Consider the following 26,807-nt stretch of genomic DNA (forward strand, 5'->3'; position numbering starts at 1 on the left):
TTTGACTATGACAAAGCAACTGATAACAGTTAAGACCAGTTTATCACAAGGAAGTGCATGAAGTTTTTCAAGCTTTTTTTTCCCAGAAGAGCACAGAAATAGTTACAGAAAGCACTTTTGAGACATACTGCAGAAACAGAAGTTGAACTCTCATCCTTGCTGACTGGAAGTAAACTCAAAACAGCAAAACTAAGCCCAGTAAGACTGTGACACCCTGTTCTGTATTGAGCCATTACCCATATGGTATATTTGTATTGCAGAAAGGAGAGAAGCAGGTTTTAGCCTGGGTTACATTAAAGTCATCTAACAGCAACCTCTAGTGGCTCAGGAAGAGCTCATTCCCTGTTAGATCCATCTTCAGCAGGAAACAAGGGGAAAACACAAGGCAAATCCCAGGGACACTAAAGCCCTATTTTGGGGAGGAGAGGCAGGGGGCAACCTTGTTTTCAGAGACTCGTAGGAGGTACTGCCACAGTCAAGAAATAGTCTTTATACTGTTAGTAGTCACTTCACCAGTCTGAGCATGACACCTTTTCAAAGAAAGCCTTGAATTCACTTGGAGGTAAAACACAAAAGGGAAAGCACAAGAACCCTACTGTGTTTTAGCTGTGAAGTTATCAAATGACTGGATGTAGTGCCATTGTCTGAATTCTGGCTCAGTAATCCAGATGATTAAACCTTGAACATTAAGACTTTTCGATTCTCCTAGAGTCTATTTTAAAGCCATTTCCTAACCTGCATGCTTCTTTGGGCCAAACGACATCCAACTCCCATTTTCTGAGAGGACTTCAGTAATACAAGTGGGTAACAATTTGTTTAAAAACAAAACAAACAACTCCCCCCCCCCCCCCCACACACACACACCGAAACTGGTGTCATGACATTCTCGAGAGTTTGCTTAGTTCCCCCCACCCTTCTGGCTATGTTCCAGCACTACCAGCGGCCTTGAATGTCTTGGCTGTAAAGGGAGCACCAACACCATTACACAACAGTTTATCCAACCAGGGGGGTCAGAGGGGGGACTTGGTAAATGTCCTCTACAATCACTGTCTTCAAAACATTGAAATTGAGTCGTGCTGGATTTTTTAAACTATAAACTCAAACTGTATTTTTGTCTACAATAAACATGAAAATACAACATTGTAGGAACTAGAACTGCTCCGAGGATATTGACAAAGCTAGTTTTAAGTGCAGTGTTGATTCGCCTGTCTTAACAGGAAGGAGACACATGCTTCTATTACAAAATACATAAGTGAAACCTTAACGTACATTTCTATTGCAAGTGCATTCATTTGGCTAAATTTTCAGCTTGATACAAATTGTTTGAATTCAAGTGGATTACAGACAGCAAATGTCCAAGCAAAAAACCCTTTCATAAACTACAGAAAGACATCAGCTTTTTTAGTGTTCAGAATAGCATAATTTGCTTAATAATTCACAGGTTTATAGCTGGGTACAGGAATACCATGCACAGCAATACAAACCCGTGTACTATTCTTAGTTGCTTTGTGGGCCATGTTCTGATGCTTTCTTGAAACCTTTTAGGATGGGATAGATGTTCTCAAATGCCTCATAGATTTCAGAACGCTCTTTTGCTCCTGTAAAGATATGTAGGAAAAACAGATTAAGAATTAAGTGTTGAGAATAACTGAATGCAGTTTAAAGCTGATGATAAGATTACAAAACACAGGAGTTTAAAAGTCACTTTAAGAAGCATTGTCAAAGATTAGTTTTTAAAAGCAGGATTTGTATCGTGATACTTCTGCCACCTCACAAAGAACAGAATTTCTATTTTGCTTTGCTTTAAGATGAGACTAGATTTGTTTAATCTGCAGCACAAAGGCAGCAGTTGGCTACTCCTCGCAGGTGCAAAATGTGGGCAAAAGAAAGAAAGAAAAAAAAAGAAAAATAGCAGCTCAGAAGAACCACAGCATTATCTGTTTAACAGTAACAGCTCTGCCTATGGATAGGTTAAGTGAAAAGCTGGAGATAAGAAATGAAGGGCATTTTTCCAGCACTGGAAGTTGATCCACAGCTGATTTCAGAACTGGGGAGGAAGAGTTCTGAGGAACTGCGGAGTTTTGTTTGTTTTAGAGTTTTAGGTCATCTGCAATTTCTAAGCCAGCCTTATCCATGTTACCACAAGCAAATCTTTAATACAAAGCATTGCACATTAACTGTACTGCAGTAGACAAGAACATTCCTGGCCAGTGGCAGTACTTTAACATACTTGCATAAAAAACATTAGCTACTAGCAGACTGCATTTAAATGAGCTAAATAGCTGGACTAAGTGGCACTCAGGATGGACTTCTAAACCTTTTCCTTTCCACAAGAGTATGCCACAACACACTTGGTCATGACTAATTCATTTGAGTTACCACAAGAACCTTTCTTGATCGGGAGGAAAACAAACAAAAAAAATTGCAGATCGGCAAATTCTTTTTTTTTTTTTTCTTTTTTTTTTTCTTTTTCTCATTACAGTTGGACCCCGTGTTCAGAAATAAGGACTTAGTCCTTCCCTTGCCTTAGTCCTTCTGGGCCTGCTACACACTCCAGAGCATGTTGCAAATTAGTGTACCCAAAATGCATTCTGCAAATATCAGCAGAGTGGAGCTGACCAATATGATTTCGCTGGACCTAAAAAGGTGGGGGGAAATTGGAGGAGGAGGCATTTAAGCTTTGTCCTGAGTGCCCCACAGTTCAATTAGTTGAGCTCATTCATGATTTATGACTGTGAGAATCTCTGGCCCTTTCTCATTTGTCTTTCACATACCACAAAGCTCTGGTGTCAATATACATGCAGCATTCAGTTCTTCTGGGAAGAAGTAGTACTATTTACCTTTTAGTACATCCAAATAAAAGCATTTTCATGAGTTTTACAAAAGAATGTTTATGGACACCCACTCAGGAATTTAACTTGTTCACAAGGGATCCGAAGTACAGATATCTGCTGAGCACGCTTATTCAGTAAGGCTTTCACTTACGAGTGCTTTGCCAAACAGTCTGGAATGGGTTCCTACATCTCCACCCTTTCCTCTAATAATTTCTAGTAAATGTTGTCAGTGAAGTGTTTTAAGAAGTTTGCTTCCTGTCCAAACAATTTTAAACTGCTGTTATTATGGTATCCGTACTTAAGCAGCTGAATAGTTACTAGCATGTCAGCATCCTGCTGGGATTTGGTACATTATGCAGAGCATAATGCCATATGTGTCAGAGATACTCCAATTTAATGACATGGAAATCTGAGACACTGTATGAAGCAATACAAGATTCTAGTGCAACAGTGCTGATTTTTACCTGCAGAAAACACAGATAAGTATAGAAAGGCATCAGTAGGCATAAATAAGCTTGCCAAGTGGCTTTACTGTGGCAGGATATCAGTTTAGCTAACGTTCAGTTAAGCACTTCCTTAGAACATATGGTAGCACTTAGTCACAGCTGTGCAGAGGCAGACCACTTACCAGTCAGTACAACTTTTCCAGACACAAAGATGAGCAGCACTATCCTTGGTTTGACCATCCTATAAATAAGTCCAGGAAACAGTTCAGGTTCATAGCTGTTTAAAGCAAACAAGTAAGATTAGTAAAACATAAGCATGCTTCAGTGTTGTCTGCATGACGTGCTCTTAGATTACATTAACAACAATGTAATTACAAATCTTAAGCTAGCTACCCATAGAATTGGAGCCTAGGTTTTAGGCATCCTGAAGGGAAACCTGGCAAACCCTGCCACAGCTAGTAGGCATTCTCCATGCTTACTTTTAAAGGCTTCTGAGCTGCTTCTGAGTCTGCTTTTCTGTAGTGCTGTAACTATTAATGTAACCTTCAAACAGCACTCAAACCCTTCTTAGACTGCAAAGAGCCCTTGTTGTGAAGTGCCTTGTGCAACTAAGAAAGGAAGACTGCCAAGTGCATCTTTAATATATATATTTAGTCTTTCAGCCAAAGCAGCCCAAAATTAAATGCGAAATGTTACATGTAGCGCTAAAAAACCCATGCAGGGTTCCCCCCCCCCAGTGTTGAAATCTTCACCCTTTGCCTTCTTGATGGCAGTAACTAGCTTTGAATAAACCCATCCTGAAGAAGGCACAGCACGTCCATCGCTCAAACACAGGTTTGCTTTGAATTAATGGGTAGTGAACATCCAATCAAGTAAGAATCAAAGTGATATCCCAGAAACACACCATATTCTCAGTTCTGTATTCTGCAACGAGAGTCTGGCTTCATCCCTGAAGTTTAAAAACCTTATCTTTGCAGATAGACATGTAGTTTGATGGGAGTTATGTCAGAGGCCAGCTTAGCTAAAGATTTACAGTGAGAACCTGGTCTGTGCCCCTCCTCCAAGTAGCTTAAGAACTACTTTAATTAAATCTGAATTGTTTAATCAAGACTTGTTATTTTCCTGTTGACATGGTCTGCAATGAAAAAAAAAAGCACCCACTAAGGTTAGACATTACACATAGCTAGTCTAGTAAAATTCTGATTACTAACACTGCTCAGATTAATAAAAGCCTCTGGTACACATTTCTTTGTGCATAGCTGGTATGCAGCAGCACTGGGGATTGTGTCAAATAGAAACATTCACAATCAAGGCCAAAAAAGCCTCTTTTTTAAGCAACTGAGCAGAGTAACTATGAGCTTCCTGCAAGTCTCCAGTCTTTCATCTTAACCAGATCTAACATGCATCCAGTTTACCCTAGAAGTGATTCAACAGTTGCATAATATGCTCCCAGTTACAAGGACTCTAAAGCTGGTGCTTATAGTGTCCCTGCCAGGAGAGAGCAGTGAAAACACCCAGGAGAACAATTTAGAAGGGCCCTTCGCTGCTGCATTGTGCCAGTCACTGTTCCATGAGCCGAGAGCTTTACTGCGAGTTGCTGCACATCATCGTGGCAATTTATCAGAGAGTCGTTTTGGCCTATGCCCCGCTAGAAACAGGAGTTACTGCAAGAGAGAAACCCTGCTATCCTTATTGCAACACATGCCACCCATAGCCACTTCACGCTTGCTGAACCAGTTCTGGTGAGAAGACGACGCACTGTGTATTTGGTATCCAATTAATTACTCTTTTGCCAGCTTTGTACAGCCTCACAGTTTGAGTCTGTTTACCGTTTACAAAGACACTGCTTCAGGCTACACGGTGTTGCAGCTCTCACTGCCACATACCTGCTGAACTGCTGGTGCGTGAGAACCAGCCCTTCCAGCCGGATGGGGAACCTCACGTCACAGCTCCCAACCATATTCTGTATCTTGAAGTCCAGAAACTTGGCAGGGAACCCGAGCTTCTGCACCACACGTGCGTACTTCCTTGCTGCAAGCCGTGATTGCTCTTCACTGAAGGAAGAGCAGAGGGGGAAATAAACTTTGATTAGTGGTTTCTTCTGTTTTGAACCTGAAATTCAGTCTGCATGGGATGGCATTAACACCTTTTTGCTGTAAATCAACACCCAAGCTTGGGATAGGAAAAGTTGGGTTTCTTCAGAAAATAGAGGTGACTTTGACCTTGAGGTTGCTGTTCATGGTAAACAGCTAGAGTTTTTGGCTGTTTCTTTTTAAAAGCACCATGAGACTCTGTCCAGATCAAGAAAGATCCAAAAATACACCTTCAAAGACAAGCTGGGGACTAAGTACTGTATATTGATTATTCGATACTAAGCGTCACCAAGACAAATATATGGCACATGAAAATTCTCTTCATACCCCTACTCAAGTTAAAGTCTCAATGCTCCAGAGGTGATTACCTTCCTTCTTCCTCTTAACTTCCACATCTCACACAAGCGAGACCACCTCTGTCTTTCAGATTGTCTAATTTAGTCAACTCTCAGTTGGCTTAACTGGTCCAATTCCAAAACGTAGCCTGAAGGTTTCTGCTTCTTTCGCACTTAGCCTTGTGTGTCCTGTGGTTGGTCTGCCAAGAAAGTACTGTCTTTTCCTACACGCCCCAACTTCTCTATTTAGGTAATTTTGTCTGCCACGTGCTTGCTCTGGAGCAACCATATTGCACCAAGAAGCCAGGGGCTAGCAGGAACATGCAAACAGCTCTGCTAGTTTTGAGGTAAAGCCCAGCCTTCAGCGTGGAAGTTTAGACTGACAAGAATGAGCTTAAGGAGAAGGGGTCTCAAACTGCAAGTTAATGTATTATCCCATTGACATTTAAGGCCATTAATCAAGGAAGCTGCTGAGCTTGAGGACAAGAGCTTCAAAGTACAGAAATAATCTTTGCTTTTCTCTAATTCCTATTTTCTCTGGAGGCAGATCTGTCGGACTAGTGAATGCACACTGAAGAAAGACTTGACAGACACAGGTTATGTCCTGACTCACTTTAAAGTCAGTGAGAAATGCAAATAACCCCTTAACAATTCCTAGGCATTTTAGCAGCTTTTCTGCTAATGTCTGCTCAGCTCAATCTATAACTGGGAGCAGAAGCACGCAGTTCCGTAATTACTGAACTCCCACCATGAAGAAAGCTAAACATTTTCAACACAAGTGCTTCATCTTTTCCTCACAATTACTGCAAGCTCTTTGGCAGATACTTTAATCAAGGTTTTCTGTCAGAATACTGCTACAGCTACAAGACCCAGGCCCAGGGGCATATGCCTACCTTTTTGCTCCTGTGCAGACCATTTTTCCTGAACTGAAAATAAGGGCTGTTGTTCGTGGTTCCCTGATTCTCATGATCACAGCAGCAAACCTCTAGAAATTCAAAGTAATACCTCACGATCAGTCCGGGGGATTTAGCTGGTACTGTATTTCAGTTCATTTTTTCAGAAATTATTGCCTTCAAGAAGCTCAACACAGCACAAACTCTCTTTGTAAGAGTAAGTGTTTATTTACTGCCTTCAAATAAGATTCTTCAAAGACATGGGGGGTTAAGGACACAGGCACAAGGCCACTGCCTGTTTCCTTACATTTTGTTTAGCAGCCTGGAGCCACTTACAGTCACCCCATCCACTCTCAGCAAGTTTCTACAGTCCAGGCCACTTGCTGGAAGTGTCACCTCATACCACAGGCTTCCTCAAAAGCCAGTCTGACTCCCGTAATTCCCTTTCTTTCACCCAAGAGTTTTGGGGCAGGTCTTTCCTCCCCCAGATGAGGGCTGCTTGAGCCACTTCAGCTGGGGGTAGCAGACCACAGGTGGGAGAGGTCACCTCCTTTCCTAAAAGGCTTGGGAACATCTCATTGCAAGACCACTATGTGTTTTATTCAAAGAAAAACAAAAGATACATGGGACCATAATGAGGTGTTTTTTTTTTTTTTTTCCTCTCTCCTCAATTTAACAGATCCAAGTTGCAGAACTTTTGTGACTCTCCCCTATGGATCGGGACAGGGCTATAAGAAAAGGACAAAGCTCATGCTGGATCTGTATGTTTTAATTCAGCAGCACTAGGAAAGGGAAGTGGGGGTAAAGCTTAAATTCCTTAAGATTTACCTTTGGGTTATACTCTGCATTTCTGGCATGCAGAGCTATGTTCTTCAGATCTAGTTTACAAGCCAAGTTTACAGTCGACACTATATTCCTGAGGAACAAGAGAGGAATTTTCTTACTGCAAAAGCAAGCCTTTACAGAGCCAAACCCCAACATTATTAGCTTAGTGTGAAGTCACAGTCCAATTAATTGCCATCTACTAATTTCCTGCCTGCCTCTTTCCCACTCCAACACTAAGCTACTTTTGGCAAAACTTAAGTAATTCAATACCAAAATTAAGGTTTCTCACAGCAGAAGATATAACAGAGTTCTAAATTATTAGTCCCTACATACTAAGCTGGTGTGTCTTCCAATAAATACATCAGTGAAGTCTTTTACAGCTTTAAATTGCACTATTACTAAGAGTTTACAGAGTTACTGCAGCACTCTTAAGGTAGATAAGGGTATCTTATTCTCTGCGAGTATAAACTACTCCATAGTTGCTCTAATGTAGACAAAACAGGACCTGTAACAAGGGCCTCTTATCCCCTTCGCTTGCTCAGTGAAGACTGCCTTTCTGCTCTCAAAGAGGAGCAGATTTACATCTTTACACCTCTGGGGTCACTAAAAAGGCCTCCTTTTCAAGTGGGGTTTTCTTTTTAGTCTTTTTACTAGCAGTATATACTATATAGTAAATCACTTCTACCAAACAGTTCTCCCATGGAGATTCTCCATCTCCTGTTTCCCAGGAGAGTATATTTCCCTTAGAAAGCCAGGGGCATTGCAGACACTCGCTCAACCAGCACGTTTATCAAGTCCACTCTCCCCCATTTTTCTAAGCTGTGTATGGTTCTGTGCCATTTCCATTTCTGTACTGAATTCATTGGCATAGTATCCGGTTGTCGTCCTGTATTGTCTGTTCATTTGTTCCACCTCTCAAATAAAAATAATAATAATAATAATACCCTCACACAGTGTTCTGGGTGGGCTTATCTAAGACCAGCCCATGCTTCCTACATTCTCTAATAAGTAGAAAGTCAGGGCACTTCAAGCAAAACACACCTAGTCCTCAAGGAGATTTGCTTCAGCAAACACAGCGCTGTCCCCAAAACTTTTATGCATGTTATACAAATTTACTTACTGTAACTGAGGAACTATGCCAGAGCTTTCTGATGCAGGTGTTACTGGGGTCATAGGTGTCATTGGTGTCAGAGGAGGACAGACACCAGATGTTTCGGAGGATGGCTGGGTTGCATCTGGATACGACAGACTGCTTTCATCCATGAAGATACCGCTGTCCTCATTTCTTGATACTGACCCATCAAGCTCTTTTTGCCTTTCCTGACCATCTTCTGATGGATTTTGTTCTCTGTCATCTTGGCTAATATCTGGAAGAAAGCTGAGATCCACAGAAGAGAAGTCTGGAGGAAGCTCTTTGGGCTGATTAAATTGAGAACTGAATGATGCATCTGGAGTTGTCTGAATTGGAAGGTCTACGTCATAAGGGCTCATGGGAGTAAACAGCTGAGGACTAGCTGAGAGGTCATCCTTGAATTAAGAAAAAAGCGTCATTAAGATTTTTGTATTAAAATATTTCCTTCAACTGGGAGGCTGAATTAAAATACATCTTCTATTCAATGAGGTAGTTTCAATATTTTTCCTTCCCCCACATAGACATTATAGCAAAGAATACTTTTAAGATTTCAGGGGCGTTGCCTGACTGTCTATTGGCACATAAAAATCAAGATGATTTCCCCCCCAGCACAGGTTTATTTTCATAGCTCAAGGGTCAGACTAGCAAACTGAACAGCAGCCCGCAAGTTGCGGGTGATGGCCCAAACCCCCCAGCTCCAACTTCCTGAAGAGTCAAAGATGGAAGGTATGAAAAGATGCAAGAAACGGTGGCCTTTCTGTAGCAAAGATGTGCATGTTCCCACCGCATTTTGCAGGCGGCCCGGACCACATCATGCCACAAATTGAGAAATATTATAGATCTTCAGCGGTGACTGGAGGAACAATGTTGGCATTTTGCCCTTCGCAGCCTCTGTTGTGCCTCAGTTATAGGAAACACAATTGCTCATGAGTTTTGTCATGGAAGACAGCTGGCATTTTCTGGCTGGCCCTAACCCTCAGTATATTGCGATTTCCTCCCCCTGCTCGCAGGGGACAGTATCAGTGTCACGTCGGATCTGTGCAACAGAGGGCAGCAGTTCACAGAACCACGAGCAACTTGGGCATGCAGCTGCTGGAGGTTACCAGACTAATTTAAGCAAGACACCACTTGCAAAGCCCGCGTCCTTTCCCAGATCAAGCGATTAAGGCATGCAACATATCTGCAAGCAAATTTTTGCATGCTAGTGTCCTCCTCTGTCAACATCATCTGTTTATTTTTTTTTTTTTAACATTTAAAAGGCCCTGGAATACTGAGAAGGCGAGTGCTTAAGAAAGGATGTGTTCCCTTATTCATCTGGGTACAATCCTCACGTTAGTGGGAAGCTGCTTCTGGGAGGGTGATCTCAGCAGCTTCCCAGCGGGTGACAGCCTGGACTAGATGATCCATACAAGCCGTCGTGCGTTTATTTAGGTATTTTCAGGATTGAAAAGGACTCAGAAATCCAAGCACACGTTGGAGCACAAGACAGAGGCCCCTGAGCTGGCAGCGCCTGCCTGATCTCCGGAGGGAGCAGAGTTTCCAGATCAACGCTCAGCAGCCCGCAGCGGCTATTGCCGTGTGCTCGGTGCTGATCAGCTCGCTTAGCAGCGCGGCCGTGTACGCGCTGCCCAAGGAGAGCTCTGCTCCGAGGTGCATATTTTTCTGCAGACACTGGGAAAATTCTTAAGTGACAAAACCTGCTCCAAGAGCCTTCACTAGCTTGAATACAGATGCAATCAGGTCTCATTACAAAAGCGTCATGAATACCTAGATTCGAAGCTGTTTTTCCTAGGTACAGAGCCCCATATGAGGCCATTTGGGGGTGGACTGATCCTGAATAAATCTACACACTCCTTAACCCCTTCGCTCTCTGGAAAAGAGGGCCCAAGAGCACTCAGAATCAGCAAGTCAGACATAAGTGTATTTTAAAGGAATAAACAAAGAGAGAATATGCTACAGAATAGCTAAAATACATCTTGTTTAAAAGTGTTTCTAAACCACTATTTTTATTTAAATATTTTCCACGTTAGCAACAGGGGAAGGAAAACACAGTCACTGCAAGTCCCCCAGTACACTGAGATTTAGCTGTAGAGGAGCTGACTAGGAAAAATTTCCACAAACTGAGTGACATGCAGAAGACAGTACAATAATAATAATAATAATAAAATAACAGAAAAACCACCTCATCAGTGAGGCTGCTGGACTGTTCACACATCACACTCGGGGCATCAGAGAACATAAGAAATATAACAGAGTCAAGAAACAGATGTAAACAAATAGTTTGTGGCATAATTTGAAGAAAGAAGTTGATGGAGAAGAGTGATATATGAAGCCACAAGCATTAGATAGCTGAAAAACAAAAGCAAAATAAAAAAGCAATAGAAAGTAAACTACATAAAGTAGAGAGAGAGAGAAAGCAAGTCTTCCCTTCTCCTCAGGTTTCCAGATAATGTCTTTGGAAGAGACCTCACAGGGTTAAGCCCTGCGGAAGACTGGCTTCTCGTTAGGCAGATGCTCAGAGGCTGTGAAAGGGGGGCACAAGACCATGTTTAGGCTGGGCTGCCCGCCAAGGGTTATTACTACAGACTCTAGGTTAATTAACTTCACCGAAGGCCCCATCAGCTGCATAGCTTCGGGGATCTCCCCGCGGCTCCATGAAGGAGGTCTCAGACATAAACCCTGCCTGAGAGCACCGAGCTGGGGTAACTTGAGGGAAACAACCATTTTCAGTCCCATTGCAGGAGTCCAGGCAAGCCTGGTAGATGTAAATCAAAGCCAGCTGTTTTAAGCAACAGACTGGGTTTCTCTCTTTCTTTTCCCTCCTCTCTCCAGGCTGATACCCCACACAGCTGCTGCAAGTAGTAACCCAGCAAGCCTGAAATGCAAACGTCGGTAGCATTTGCAAAATCTGGGTTATGACCCACCCCACTAGACACCTTACAGGGCTGTATTCAGAGGGCTTGACCCACTGCTGCTGGGAGGTCTGGGGATTTAAAGAGCCTGGCTAAACCCTTTTCCTGAGCTGAAAAACAGCTTAAAAGGGGATGCATCGCATGCGTGAAAAGCACAAGGACGTGCAGGGGAAGCGCCGCGCTGCAGAGCGGGCACAGGGCTCGGCTGCGGGCCGCAGCCCCTCCACCAGGCAGCCGCCCCAGACCGGACGGGCCATTTTAAACAGAGAAAATGGAGATTTTTGGAAAGAACCGCCCCCCCCCCCCCAGCGCTAGGGCACCGTGGCGCACGGGGCAGCCGGGGGAGCTCGGGCTGCGCGACGCGGCGGTGCCCTGCGCGGGGCCGAGCCCTGGGGCGCCCATTGCCAGGGCCGCAGAGCGGGATCAGGGGTGACGCACTTGTGGCGCGGGCGGGGAGCGGCGCTCGGCGCGGCGTTGGTGGTATAGTGGTGAGCATAGCTGCCTTCCAAGCAGTTGACCCGGGTTCGATTCCCGGCCAACGCAACCCTCGTTTTTTTTTCCCACCTTATTTCCCCACTTTTTTGCTTTTTTCCCTTCCCTACCTGCCCGGCGCAGCGCTCCAGGTACCGCTCCAGCGGGGACGCGCCGTCCATGGGCGCAACCGCCCGCGCAGGGGCTGCCCCACCGCCCGCAGCCGCCGCCTTTAAGCGAGGGGCGGCCCCGCAGCGGCTGCGCCCCCACCCCTCCCCGGGGCCGGGGCACGTGCGGCTCATCCGGGGCCGTGGGAGCGGGGCGGCGACCCGCGGGGGTGCGTGGGTTACACCGGGTCCACATCGTGGGCAAACACCCCCCGCTGTCCCTGGCCCCCGGTTTCCCCCCGCCCGTCGCAGCCCCTGGGCCTGGTGCAGGTGGGCAGCAGGGGAGCTTTTGGGGACAGGCCGGGGGTGGCTCTCTGGGAAGCCCCTACGGGATGTTCCTCCCAGGAAACCTCTTCTGGCGCTCGGTTATCTCGGCAGAATCCAGCCTGAACGCTCCGCTTTGTGAATGTGAAGCGGAACCGAATTCACAGAGCTGCATGGGGGCCAGCACGGTCCCTCGCGGCTGTGATTTTTACCCCTCTCAGACAGCCCAGGACTGCCTTTGAGCTGGACACCTTCGGCCTGCCCTCGGTGGAGCTGCCACCAAGGCTTGCTCGCTCTCGGGGAAGCCCTAGGGGCAGCAGGGCCGTCTCCCATGCTGTGGGTGAGCCCACGAACGCGGCCTGCTCGCAAGCTCCCCTTTCCCCTGCCGACCCCCCCTCGCCACCGTGGGACTGAGGATGAGAGAGGAGTCAGGGCTGCAACTTAGACCTGGCACAGATCAAGCTTTATGTTTAGAGAGCAAGTGCAACGTGCCCTTAATTTCTCCCACCTGCCTCGTTAAGTGCAACAGGTCACACCTGGCCCATGGGACGAGGTGGCTTCCCTTTAACAAGCTCCCTCTGAGATCAAACCCCCCAAACTCACGGCATTGCAATGAAATGCCCTGGTCTGAGCTGGGTTAGTGCTGCTAACACCACTGAGAGGGGAGGAAGCAAGTGTTCCTTGTGACCGCTGCCGTCCTTGCCTCGGAGTTGTTTTCCCCCTTGGTATCTATCTGCTTTTCCCCCGGCGCTGAGGCCGGCGCTCGGCGCGACGCGTTGCGCCCCGTTCCCTTCTGCGAGCGGCTCAGCAGGTGCGAGGGGGATCGGGGCGAGCCCTCCGCCGCGCTCCCGGGTGGGTGTCTGCGTTGTGTCTGGCAGCGCTAATTGGTGCCCGGGGCGTCCCGCGCCGCCGATAAGGCTCAGGCGCCGCTTGACTCGGTGCCAGCGTCTGCCGCCTGACCCGCTCCCTCCCTCCTTGTCCTGTCGCTGCCCGGTGAGCGACGGGTTTGCACGAAAGCTCGGGAGGGGAGACACCCTTCTCCCTGTCCTGGCTGGTGCCTGCGCTGGCTGCTACCTTAAATAAACCCGATGCCCTGCTAGGGAGACCTTTGCTTTTTGGCGTGTGTGGCTTACGAGCATCCGTCCCTCCTGAGCACGGGCTGCTGGGCTGGTTTTGTGGTACTTCTAGGGCTTGTTGTTCCCCTTGCGTGGCCCAACCTATGCGATTGCAGCTATAGTAGTTTGAGTTTCCTTGGTCTAGTTAATCCTTTAACGCAAGGCTAACACCAGCCGTGTATAAGCAGCCTGCAGGACCCTCTGGAGATGAGATACGTTCACCCTGAAGCTCCTGAACCCTGGTCCTCTGTCTGCATTTTGCAAAACTGAGGGGGAGAAGTCGCTCTTAAAGTGACAGAGAGGCCACGAAGAGGTGAACACAAAATACAAGTCTCTTGCTACAGCTATTTTTTCTTGCCCTGGATAAGGACAGCCTGCAGATCTGGTGTGGGCACTTCGTATGGAGGATCCGGGTTGAGAGGATGGAAAGACTGCACAAGAAAGGATTGCTGGGTCAGCGCCTCTGATAGCACTGCCTACGACAGGAGTAAATCAAAATCACGCCTAGAAGTGCTTTGAGCATTGATTTGTACGTGATTCACAGCAGTGATAGGCAGAATTCATCCTGGGGCCTCCAGTGAGCTCAGCATCAAACACGCGTGTCTCCAAACTGCCCTACTTGCTCGGTCGTGTTTGCCAACGCTGAGGCTCTGGCGTCTCTTCCTTCGGAAGCTCATTGCCAGAAGGGAGCTCGGGAGGCGTTCCTGCCCCGCGCGCGAGCAGCGCGGTCTGCGGCCGAAGCGAAAACCTGAGCTTCTCAGCTCTCATCCGGCGCGGCTTTCCCCTGCCGAATGCCCCTCGTCCCGTCCACGCAACGGTGCCCTCGGCTGGGAGGTGGCTCGCGGGACGGTGGTGAGCAGGGCTGGTACCTGCCGTGCCGTGCCGCCCCGCCGGCGGCATCGCAAGCTCTGGGTCCCTGATCCGCGGGAGGAGGCTGGTCCGAAGCAAGGGCACTGCTCTGTCGCGCTCACAGCAGGCAGTGAGACCTGTTGCAGACCCCGCGTGATTTTGGGTAAGTCGTGTAGTTTGTTGGTGCCTTGTCTGTCAAATGGGTTTAATATCACTTATCTATTTCAAGGGTGAGCTGAAAGGAAAACATGTGGAAGGCTGTATGATTCTCGGAGGAATTTAAAATTGCATTGTCTGGGTAATTAAACCCTTCAGGCTTAGTTTGGTTTAGTGGACAGGTCTTCTGGATGCTGCTTGAGAGATGGCACACATCAGTGTGTCGTTAGGGCTTGTCTGCTTCTCGCAGCCGAAATCATCAGAGGCATCATCTTCCCTCTGCTGTGAGATAGCATGCTGCCGCCTTCAGCAGAAGGTTCTGACCTCTGTCGTGATTTGGACAGATGTTAATTCAAAATGTATAGCTCAGGACCCGTGAGACTTGTTATCTACTCCGTTTCTGATCGTCCAGGTCAAATAATATTAGAAAGGGCAACTATTGTCCCTGTTTTAGCTTAAAAGATATATTCTGTCTCAAGCTGCCGCCTCTCTTGTGTTTGGGGAGCCTCGGCAGCCTGGCGAGCGCGCCAAGGTGACTCGGGAGCAGCGACGGGCTGCTCGGGGCGCGGAGGAGCTCGCCGTTACGCACAGCCCCGAACGGCGTGAGCCGGTTATGGGGCTCACGAATCGTCCGACGTGCCTAGTTCCTGTACGGATGCACCGTCAGGAGTTCTTAATTAGCAGGTTGGTTAATTTTACCTGGGAAAGTTGATGAGCAGAACGACCATAGGAGCTTTGTGCGTCCTTCGAAGAGGCGTTCAATGGCCTTCTCCTTCCTCGGGTGCCTCATTGCAGAAGGCTGTTCCACAGAGCTGCTCCTGGCGTTCCTGAATCAGCCTCTTGGCTATGTCTGTAGCGCACGTCCCTGCGTTACCTAATATCTGCTGTAATCTGGTCCTGGGATGGCACTAATCACAGGAGACTTCCCAAACCTGGAAGGGACAAGGAGCAAATCCCTAAGGAAGCTCCACCTGCTTTACTCATTAATACTCTCAACAGCCTTCTTCTAGCTCTAGCAGCCCATGAACGCCTTGCTGCTTGCCTTGAAGTTGCTTAATCTCGTTTGGCTTTATCTTATCTTATCTTTCTCAGGAGCCAGTTTGGGAATTGAGAGCCCGTGACTGACAGCATTCTGCTTTCTGCTCTCCTGAGCTTTATGCAAAGTTCTTATAGCTGTAATTGTCTCCAAAGAGCGGAGCTTGTCTCAGGTGGCGCTTGTGTCTCCTGGTGCCCCGGTGGCATTAAAGCCATGTCTCTGGAGGAGACAGAAGAGCAACTGAGAGCAGGACTGCGCTTGAAGAAAAGAGCAATACAGTGTGCCCAGGTTACCTCCAAAAGCAGCATCTTCCAATTGCCCTATTGCTCTAGGTTTTGTATCAACGGCAGACACAGCCGGAGCAGCTTCACCGGGGGTGGGTGGCAGAGTGCCTTCGGTCCCCGCCAAGTGTCACCGTGGACGTCTCGCCCTCTCGCACCGATCCATTCCAGAGCGCTCCATCCTACGCCTGATCGATGCTTGTCAGCACCAGCAGCTTTTGGATATATTGCCAGGGAAGGAAATAAACCACCATGACTATTAACTGAGTAATAGTGAGTAATTTAACTATTAACTATGAGTAATTATTAAGTTATGCTGGCATAAATAAGAACAGAACGGGGTCCATGAGACTTGGTATTTGGTTCTAACTTGTCTTTGCGTAAATGGGGAGTGATCCTCCTACGTTAGGGAGGATGCCATGGTTTGAAATTGGGCGGGGGTCAGACTCCAGTTTAATATTCCCGGCCTCGTAACGCAGGCTTATTGGGCGATGGGGAGGAGGGCAGCAGCTCCCCGTTTCCCACCTCGTGCCGTGTGTCCATCCCCGCGCCGACGATGCAGCCCAGGTCGCGTGGCCAGGCTGCCTCTTCTTCGTCCCGGTTAAACAGGGGCTCTCCCACTCCCTGAAAATGTCAATGATGGGGGATCTTGGGACTCTTTGCAAACATTAATTTACTCTCAGCTCTTGTCAGCGAATGCGTGTTTTCCACGTTTGCTGGTAGCTACCAGCGTGAGGTCAACTTAGGCATCTTTCTTGCTCTAGGAGACGACGCATGCTATTTCTGTTGAATGAAAAAATGGTGAACTGCCTAGAAAAGAGCCGTATTTTGTGGCTGCTACAGAAGTATTACGTGGAAGGAAGGATACTAACTGCCCCAATGTCAGAGAATTGCTGAGATCAGCCTCAGAAAGCATTGCCAAATGCTCCACTGAATGCCAGATGAAGCAATATAAGTGAAAGCCATCTGTCTCTACGGCAAGGCTGAATGGTGACTTTCAGACTTATGCAGTTAACTTCATTTAATTTTCTTGTTTGCAAAAAGCGACAAACTGATTAAATGAAGGCCTTCTGCATGCGGTTTACCTCACACCCTACTCGTCCTGGCCCAGTCACGATCTGCAAAGTTCAGCGTTGGACTCGGTTGTGTCGGGGAGCACATCAGTCTATTCTTGTTTTTTGTTATGTGTTGCCTTTAAAACAGGGCCGGAAAAAAAGAGCTTTAAACATTGACTGATGCCTTAATTGCTACCTCGCAATTAATGGCTACGGGCTTTCTTGGACAGCTCCTCCGTGAATGTCGCACACAAGGGTCCTCGACACCTGGTTTCAGAAGAATCCTTCCAGGCTTTTTGTTAAGTCATCTTTCTAGTTTTTCTGCCAAATGGTCTGTCTAAATTGAATTGCATTTAAATGAGGTGAGCGTGCAAGGGATCATCTGACCCCCAATGTTGCCCTCCAAGTTTTGTGACAAATTGCTCTAATACAAACACCGTCTCTCATACTTTGAACTTACACCTGCAATTAAATACTGATCCTTTAAGTCTTATCTGGAAAAAACAATGTAGTAATGGCACTCAAGCATGTTTGCACAGAAAAGCAGAGAGGTGTGCACGTGGCAGGAGCTAACAGACCTCTATTAATTTTGTTTGCAGGGGTCGCAGTAGCGTTAAAGACACGAGCAATGATGTTGGTGCACTCTAGGACCCTCAAGGCAAGTGCACCGGGAAACAGAGCATATATTGTGATTTCTTGACCGTCTTTACTGAGCTGTTGTTGCATGTCAGCCGAGTCACATCAGCACAGGTGGCTTTACTAGTTTATGGTATAGACAAAGGGAGAGGAATATTGTGCAAATACTAAGAGCAAAGGAAGGGTGCCGACCGGCCTCCGAGCTCCCAGGAAAACTTAGTTTTGTCCGAATGATCAGCGGGATATAGTGACTGACACAGAAGGAGTCCGCAGGGTGCACAGCTAGGTGATTAGTCAGCTCTCGTTACCACTTCCTCCAATTAACTGTAAGCAAATCAGCAGCTGAGTCAATGAGGACCTCAGGAGAAACTAGACCTCCCCAAAATGCTGGCAGACATCGGGAGATGCTCTGGTCCCGTTCCCCCCCCCCCCCCCCGGCTTTGGTCTCTTTGTACTTTTAACGCACATAATTAACTTTTAATGCAGTCATATTTCTGTCACTCTAGCCCTTGCAAGTAGCCTGCCAATAACCGTCGTCAGCTTAGCAGTAACGAAGGAGGACGTGCCTAGGTCTGCGGTCACGTGCTTCTGCAGCCCGTTGAGTTTCCGTGCTTGCTCCACGCAAGCAGGAATCCAGTCTGAAATCGCTTTTGCTTCAGCCTCGTCTCTCCTTTGGATCCCGCAGATCCCTGCTTGCATTTCCTGCTGCCTCTGCAGTTTCTGTTGTTCGGAAGCGTAACGTTGATTAGGTTGTGGCATTAAGGCTGTTAGACCTTAGTTTTTATGTTTGGCATAAAGAAGTGGAATATGAGTTAATTTTTCCCCGTATACTCCCAGATAAGTGTAATTACAGGAGCCCTTAATAGTTTACCATATTTTCGGGAGGAGGGTGGTTGCATGCTGTCAAAATAGCCGACTAGCCACTGTACCCCTCGTTATGAAGGTATTGGTTTTGCCTTTTTTTCCTGAAGCCCGGTTATCTGTGGCTTGTCGGAAATAACTGAGTGGTCTGATTATTTTGGCCTCCTTTCCATGGGCGTTCACCCAGCACATTAACACAAGAGTAGCTCCGCTGAGATCTCTTTCCACTCGGTACGTTTGACAGGGCTCAGGTAAAGTTGCTATGGGATATTCAGCTGTGCTTCTAAGAAAATTAGGAAACCAGATGGGTGTGTATTGGGGAGGCTCTTAAGCTGGCTATTTTCTAAACCAAAAACATGTCACTCAGGTCCACTGGCTTTTGCGTATTTGCATTAAAAAGTACTCACATTTATCCCCAGGTATTTGTGCAAGTCTCCATTACCCCCGGATTGGAGTGGGCAATGCTGCCATCCAAAATAAATGGAGTGTGTGAAGACGGACCGTTTCAAGGCATTTAGGAATGCAGCTATTCCAGACGTCTTACGTCTGGCTCTGCTCTCGCCTAATTTGTTAATGAGTATGTTTTTCCCTGTAGCACGGTAATGCTTTTCTTCGTGTTTACAAAGGACCTTCTAAACCTTCTTTTGTCCCTTTGGGTAAAATCAGTTGAATTGCCTTCTTTTCTTGTGCCTTTCTGTTTTCCCTAGGGAATCTGAGTTGATTTTTAACCCTTTCTTTCCTCCAGGACCTGCTAATCCTATGGTGGAAACACCCAGAGGTCTGAGTCTAGACACAGCACGGGCAGCTGGTGAGTTCGCTAGGGAGAGACTTGTCTCTTGCTATCTAAATAGATAAGGTATATAGGTGAAGAGAAGACATATTAGCTCATTTTATACATGAGGAACTGAAATAGCTCACACAGTGACGTACAGTGAGTCTGTGGCACCACGGGGAACTGTTGCTAGATCTCCCGGGTCGCTGGAGATCCTGGTGCCGGACATCTCGCCGGACCAAAGCATCTGCAAGTGTTCCCAAGTCTCCGACCACGGGGTGCCTTCCCCGCAAGGCCTCGTTGAGCGGGTCTGCCTGACTTGCCTGTATTTTTTTCCTCCTTCCTTCCACTGCATGTTGTTTCTCTTTGCCATCTCTCCTGCTGCATTTCGGCTGAGTTACGGTTCTGCGCTTAGGCAGGGCGTTGCCAAGTTATTTTGTGGTCAAAACATGTCTTTTGCGAAGGAAAGTAGTTTCATTCCTTGGGTAATGATGAAGGAGACTATTAATTTAAAAGCTGCCATAGATCGATTTAGAACAGCGTAAATAACAATTTGATGTTACAAACGATGAATAGGAGGAAGGATTTGAACTGTCGCTGTGATGCAGTGACGTGTATCCTGCAAAACACGAGAAGCGTTTCATGGGAGATGGTATTTTCTGTGTTATTTCTGCATTTGCTTTACTTAATGATACCCAGCTCTTCCACGTTCATCTGCTGTGATGCCACTATGGGAGAGGCAGAAAGAGCAGGGAAATCTTAAACTTGCTTTAAAATGGTATTCCACCATAGTCCTAGAAGACGTGCTTTCCTTCATGGCGACCTCTTCCAGCTGAATCTGTTGCATTTGAGTCAAAACCGCACTCTTTGGGAGGAAAATGTGAATTAAAGCCATGCAATGCCGACCTAAGAATAATTAGTGACTTGAAAAATTGGTAAAGATTGCTCAGCAAAGACCGACGGCGGACCGAGATCTGGCTGGGTTGAAATGGTTGCTTTGCTCTGCTTGTATTAGTGCTGCAAAGGGGCCCCAGGGCTCCGGCGTGGGGTGACGGGAGCATTTAGGGCGGCTGAGGAAGCTCCCGGAGGCCAGGGAGCACGAGCTGGGCTGACTAACGGCTTTTCAGTACGGTGGGAGACGGAAAATGAACATGGTTCATAAATATACAGAATCGGTTTTTTCAGGGAGCTCTGAAAGCCTCTAAAAATTCCCTTTGTTAGCTGGATTTTCAGTAGTACAAAATGCGGCATTGATCGGTTCAGCCGAATTAAAAATATATATACGCCGTGGTAGTATGTGGATTATGTGGATACTTGTATTAGCCTGATGGATTTCTATATGGGTCACGCACAACATCTTATTTTAGTTCAGTTGTTTCTTATTATGAGCTTTTATTCTTCTTATGAGAGTTTCCGAAAGTCATTTCTTCTGGCAAATGCTGATTAGGACAGATGTATTTTTATTCCCTTACAGTTGGTTTGAATCAAATGTTTTTTCCCATGTAATTCGAGTCTCTTCACTGCAGTTTCTCCTGCTTTACCGCTCCGAGAACAAATTGTAGTAATTTTTGTGACCTTCTATAGCAGAAGTTGAATGTTTTGTGCATGTGTGCATGATCTGTTAACTAATATTCACTTCCTACCAACTGTAGGAATTCCTGCTTGTAGATAGTGTAAAAAAATTGGATGCAAATAAAAGGAGGCAGAGGAGAAAACCCAGCACTTGTTTCTCTTCCTCCCCCCCCCTTTTTTTTCCCCTATCCATAAAGAGAGGCTGAGTCAGGGAGGTGTTGAAACTTGCAGGGCAGTTGCTTCTGGCGTTCATGGGGATCTCATATGTTCAGATATAAAATGCCAAATTAATAATCAGCATCCCTGACGTATAGCCAGGCTAAACGCATAGCTTGTCCTTCTCTTAGGCCTTCTCCGGAGCCACAGGTCTGAAGACTTTTTCCCTGTGACCCAAGAATGCAAAATCGAGACTAAGCCAACGACCTGGGGCTCCTGCAGCGTTTTAAACCCTTTTCGCTTTCCCCGGGAGCGGCTGGCTAACGTGTCCGGGCTTTCGGGGACCGCTGGCGTGATTTCCTCGCTGCGGGGGGGATATCAGCCTTGCTGGCCGCTCTGCAGAGCCGGAGCTCCCCCATGGGCTTTTCAAGCCGGGTGCTCGGCCCACGAAATCTAGGTCCCGCCGTGATGCTCTGGGGAGAGCGGAGGGAGCTGGGACGCTGCCGAAGAGGGAGTCTCAAACTCGAAGGCGCTGCCTCGGGGACGTATCCCCGTCCGCATCCAGGCCGTGGAGCAGTTGATTTCTCAGCGATGCCTTTGGTGGGGCAAATAAACACAGCGTTAGCTTAGGGCTGGGGAATCGTACCAGGCGCTTGTTTGCTGAGGTCCGTAGAAACGATGGCAGGACGCGTGCAAAGCCCAGGGGTAGCACCAGCGTCTTGTTTTTGCTGGGAGAACTGCCTTTGGCAGCAGCTGCGCTCGGCACTGCGCGTCCCGGCCCGTGCCGGCTGCGGGTTTTCCTGCACGGACGAGGCTGCCTGAGGCTCGCTGGCCGGGGAACGGAGAAGCCCCTCTTGCAGCATGCCGCGGCGCAGCTTTACTGAAATCCCAAGAAACCTGTCCCGGGGACGCCTTGGGAATCACCCGTGGGAGAGGGAAGGAAAAATCTGAAAGGCTGGTGCAAATCTCCCCAACCTGCCCGTGGCACCCGACCGGCGGGGCGTGCTCGAGCGAGCGTGAAAGCAGGGCTGCCTTGGCGCGGGGACATCGAGCGCTGCGGGTCCCGATGGCTTTGAGGCCGTTGGGGGAAATCGAGGAGCACGGCCGGTTCCCGGAGCTGGGCCTCGCGGGGGCCTGGGCTGGTGAGCTCGTTTGCGCGGGGCTCGTTGGCCTGTCTGCACCAGGAGCCATGGCCAAAGCAGCCTGGTGGGAAGCAGGAGCCCACGTGGTGGCTGGGTCCATCCTACGGCGTCTCCTTTTCCTCCCCATTTTGGGGGGATGGACAATCTGGTTAAGGCTGCAGGGTGAGGGGAGACGTGTGGGGGGAGGTCGGGGTGGGTGTCCCCATGTGCGGTTGGGGTCCTGGTGGGTGTCCCCACACATGGGAGAGGGGGGACTGCCACGTGTGGTGTGAGGTCTCCATGCGCGTGGGAGGTCCAGGTGGGGGATCTCACGCACGGGAGGTCCATGAGTGGGTCATGGGTGTACGTGTGGGTCTGGGTGGGGGGATCCCTGTGTGTGGGAGGTGTGGGGGAGAGATCCCCACGTGGCGGTGGGGTCTGGGTAGCAGGTTCTCATGTTTGGGTGGGCGATCCCTGCATGTGGGGGGGCTGGGTGGGGGCATCACACATGGGGGAGGTCTGTGAGTGGGAGGTCTGCTTGGGGGACCCCCAGGTGTGGGGGATCTCACACGTGGGAGGTCCATGAGTGGGAGGTCTGGGTGGGGACCCCCAGGCGTGGGAGGTCTGGGTGGGGGGTTCTCACATGTGGGAGGTCCATGAGTGGGAGGTCTGGGTGGGGGACCCCCAGGTGTGGGGAATCTCACGTGTGGGAGGTCTGGGTGGGGGACCCCCAGGTGTGGGAGGTCTGGGTGGGGGGATCTCACATGTGGGAGGTCCACGAGTGGGAGGTCTGGGTGGGGGGATCTCACACGTGGGAGGTCCATGAATGGGAGGTCTGGGTGGGGGACCCCCAGGTGTGGCAGGTCTGGGTGGGGAGATCCACGAATGGGAGGTCTGGGTGGGGGACCCCCAGGTGTGGCAGGTCTGGGTGGGGGGAATCTCACACGTGGGAGATCCACGAGTGGGAGGTCGGGGTGGGGGACCCCCAGGTGTGGGAGGTCTGGGTGGGGAGATCTCACACGTGGGAGGTCCATGAGTGGGAGGTCTGGGTGGGGGACCCCCAGGTGTGGGGAATCTCACGTGTGGGAGGTCTGGGTGGGGGACCCCCAGGTGTGGCAGGTCTGGGTGGGGAGATCTCACACGTGGGAGGCCCGGGGAGTGGGAGGTCTGGGTGGGGGACCCCCAGGTGTGGGAGGTCTGGGTGGGGGGAATCTCACACGTGGGAGGTCCACGAGTGGCAGGTCTGGGTGGGGAGATCTCACACGTGGGAGGTCCACGAGTGGGAGGTCTGGGTGGGGGACACCCAGGTGTGGCAGGTCTGGGTGGGGGGATCTCACACGTGGGAGGTCCATGAATGGGAGGTCTGGGTGGGGGACCCCCAGGTGTGGCGGGTCTGGGTGGGGAGATCCACGAGTGGGAGGTCTGGGTGGGGGACCCCCAGGTGTGGCCAGTCTGGGTGGGGGGTGCCACGTGTAGGTGGGTGGAGGGATCCCATGCATGAGCGGGGTCTGGGTGGGGGATCCCCACGCGTGGGTGGGCTCGGGGTGGGGGATCCCCGCGGGTGGGGGATCCTCACACCTCGGTGGGGTTTGGCTGGGGCGACCTCACGCGTGGGAGGCCCGGGGCGGGGGCCGGGCCGGTTCCCCCCGCGGGGGGAGGCGGCGGCCGGGGGCAGGCAGACGCCGCGGACGTGCCGGTGCCGCCCCCCGGCCGCCCCGCCCCGCCCCGCCCCGCCCCGCTCCCTCCCTTCCTGCCAGGCGGCGCCGCGCAGCCACCGGCTCCCCGCGCCGCGCTCTGCCTCCGCTCGGCCCCGCTCCGCGCCGCCCCGCGCCCGGGCCCCGCGCAGGCCGCGCCGCGCCGCCCGGTGAGTGCAGCCCGCGGGGCGGCGGCGGGGCCGGGGCCGGGGCCGGGGCCGGGGCGCCGCGGGGCCTGCGCGGGGCCGCGCCGCGGGCGGGGGCGGCGGCGGGGCCTAGGCCGCGGCGGGGCCGGGCGGCGCCCGCAGGTGCGCGCGGCGGCCGGGGCCGCTCGCACCCGGAGGGGGGAGGACCGGGGGGGGGGGGGGGCGGCTCCCCCCGGGGGGGTTTCATGCTCCATCCGCGGCTCCTCCGAGCCTCGGGCCGGGGTCAGCGGGGGGGGGGCTCCAAACCCGGGGGCTTTAAAATAGCTATTTCGGGGTTTCTGAGGAAATCTGTGATTCAGGGTTTTTTTTTTTTTTGGGGGGGGGGGGGGCACCTGCGCGGCCCACGCCCCCCCCGGGAGCCCCGGTGCCTCTCAGCCCGCCCCGAGCGGCACAAGCCGCGGAGGGGGAGCTCGCCCTCAAAATCTGCTTGAAAAAACCCTTCTGTAGCTTTAAACCTCCTTTTTAACGCTGTCTGTCCGCTGCTGTTAAGCTGCTCTTAACAGAGTGCCCCGGCACTGCGGCGGACTCGAAAACCCTAATGCGATGTTATATTTGGCCAGGTTTTGTATCCTTGGCGAGGTGTTAACTGCATGTAGTAGAAGGTGCTGAATTTTCCTGTGGTTATGGGTTATCTTTGTTTCTGTGTATTTTTTTTTTCCTATTTTTTTAAAGCTACCCGTACCCGCTGGGGTAGTAGCTGTGCGGGTGACATGCAGCTACGTTATAGCTGTCCCTAACCCCCTGCCTCTGCTCCTGCCTCTCCTCCTCTGCTCTCCTGCCTCCCCCCGCCGCCAGGTTACCGAGCAGGTACTTTGGAGGGCTGACGCTCGCTGGAAAACCGTGTCAGCGCGGGTTATCTGCCAGGAGACGCGGTGATTCATGACGGTCGGTTCTGGAAGGTGGTAGCCACTCTCAAGGTCTTCCTGGCCCACCTCGCCTTCGTTGCCCTTTATCTTATGGGGTAGCCGTGAAAAGAGGAGCCCTGGATGACACAAAAAAGCTAAGGTTGTGAAGTTGCATCTTTGTAATGTCATGTAAGCAAGCGCTTAGTCTGAGCTGATTAAATGGCAGTTTTGTTATGGTTTGCTGCACTTAAACCCATCCCATCCATCGCAGTCAAGTTATAGAGTAAAACTGTACGAATGCTCCACGCGTGGTGTTATATGAGAACTGCCAACTAATAATGACCGGCCCCTCTTTTAATGAAGTAGGTAGCTGTTAAGAGTAGCGTAGCATAGTAGCTTTACGTTGAGCAATGCCAGGGGCTGCTTTCTAGTAGTGGGCACCTGCATCTGTGTTTTAGGCTTGTCAGTGTATAGCTCTTTCTTTCCACAAGAGCTGTGCGGTTTATTTGGAGATTGCTAATAGAGAAACTTTAATGAAAGTGCTTCTTGCTTTGTGGAGAATGCCTGTTGGCTGATACCCTAGCTGATGTGGTGGTTTTCTGTTTAAGATTTTTTTTTAAGAGAATTTTGTGTTGCTGCCTCTGTCAAACAACGTGTGTGCAAGCTAAACCCTTGGTATTTAGTAGGCATGAAGAAGTGTTAAACCAATTTGACAGTTAGGTATGACAGGACAGAAATCTCTTACTAGAAAGTCTGGATTGATGGCTGTGAAAGTTAAAAAGGGAACTAATTCAGGCAAAAGTCCTTCCTTCAGTTGTTCTTCTTGCCTGTCATAGTCCTCCTAAGCGGATCTCTTAATGTCCTTGTGTTTGCTTTGGGCTGGAAGTGGATCTCTGCCTTTGGACCTCTTTCCCATAACTGCACCGTGACCGGTCCGTGAACAGGCCATGCAAAACGTGCTTTACCACGTTTTTTCCCCCCTCTTGCCTCATATGCTGATGCTGCTTTCCGCACGCTGTGATTAAAATAACTTGTGCGTGTAACTGCAGCAGGGAAAGGCTGGACTTGGATAGAAATGCAAATGCCCTGTTAGGGCTGTTATGCAGAGAGGTGAACTGAGTTAGTTATGTAGTCAGTGTCCAGAAGGTACTTCCAGCCCTCAAAAGGAGCAAGCAGTTGTAGCAGGATCTGAAATGTGCAATTAGGGTTTTCTGGTGGTGGAGGGAAAAGGGCTGAACTAAAAACTGCTTCGGATCACTTAGGCTGCCAGCTACTCTGTGCTCGAAACCCCTGAAAGGAAAGGGAAGGGCTTGTTCAAGCCTGTATAGGGCTGTGTTATTATTTGGTTAACCGTATAATAGCTTTCATCTGCATCATCTGCTCTTTCTGCTTGAGATTAGATGATTATGGCTCAAAACTGTCTAATCATTGCTTGAGCATCAGTGCCATAAAACCAGGTTAGCAAAATTCCTCAGGAGCTAGAATTCTTTATTGGATTTTGGAAGCTGTGGGTATGGATTAAGTAAGTTTTTGGCCAAGATCGCTAAGTGTAAGGACGTGGGGGGAGAGGACACTTGTTTTATTTTAAGCATCCAGCTTCGTTGCTCCTAATCCCGTCCTCCTCCGCTGCCAGGGCACCTACCTCTCTCCATTGACCGTTTGAGAGCTTCAGCTCCCAAATTTGGTTCCCTGATCATACCCAAATGATATGCCATTGCTAAGTAGTGTGAATCCCGTCCCCCGTGGTGTCCTGGAGGGGTCAGGAAGAGATATCAGACTGTTGTCTCAATTTTGGGGGCCGATGGCAGGAATGGAAACCTGCCCTCCTGCGGTTCTGCTCTATGAGAACCCGAGACCGGAAGGGAGCCCCCGATCGAGTTTGGTTTCTCTGTTTATAGCAAGCATCCGTGTTGCGAATGCCTTTCGTAACGCAACCGCTTTTAAGGTGAAACGTGATCGTTTTCTCCTCGCCGCCGTCCCTGCGGGGAAGCTGCTCTAGAGCCGCGGGGCCTCCGACTCGCTGAGCAGTCCCCGAATTTCCACCCTCAGGTTGTTCATGGCCAGCTCGTCCAACTTGGTT

At 49.5% G+C, this 26,807-nt stretch overlaps 2 protein-coding genes and 1 non-coding gene across 14 annotated transcripts in view; 2 read left to right on the top strand and 1 right to left on the bottom strand.

Annotated features, from left to right (window-relative positions):
• Positions 1 to 1,077: 1,077 nt before the first annotated feature.
• Positions 1,078 to 12,162, bottom strand: TBPL2 (TATA-box binding protein like 2). Its single transcript, XM_026100037.2, has 7 exons — positions 12,073 to 12,162; positions 8,547 to 8,953; positions 7,430 to 7,517; positions 6,602 to 6,693; positions 5,167 to 5,334; positions 3,463 to 3,557; positions 1,078 to 1,598 (listed from the first exon to the last, which is right to left on the bottom strand). The coding sequence occupies exons 1-7, from the start codon at positions 12,121 to 12,123 to the stop codon at positions 1,498 to 1,500; spliced, it is 1,002 nt and encodes a 333-aa protein (XP_025955822.1). The 5' UTR covers positions 12,124 to 12,162; the 3' UTR covers positions 1,078 to 1,497.
• On the top strand, positions 11,942 to 12,013 carry TRNAG-UCC (transfer RNA glycine (anticodon UCC)). The gene has a single exon. It is a non-coding gene; the product is annotated as a tRNA-Gly (tRNA).
• Positions 12,163 to 23,715: 11,553 nt separating the features above from the next.
• The window catches only part of KTN1 (kinectin 1), a 78,221-nt gene continuing 75,129 nt past the window's right edge, over positions 23,716 to 26,807 (top strand). For all 12 annotated transcript variants that reach the window (XM_064511870.1, XM_064511874.1, XM_064511873.1 and 9 more), the window contains exon 1: positions 23,716 to 23,846. The gene's annotated coding sequence lies outside the window, so the exon portion shown is untranslated. The remainder of the gene's footprint in view (positions 23,847 to 26,807) is intronic.

Source organism: Dromaius novaehollandiae, chromosome 5 (genome assembly GCF_036370855.1).
Source record: "Dromaius novaehollandiae isolate bDroNov1 chromosome 5, bDroNov1.hap1, whole genome shotgun sequence".
NCBI lineage: Eukaryota > Metazoa > Chordata > Aves > Casuariiformes > Dromaiidae > Dromaius > Dromaius novaehollandiae.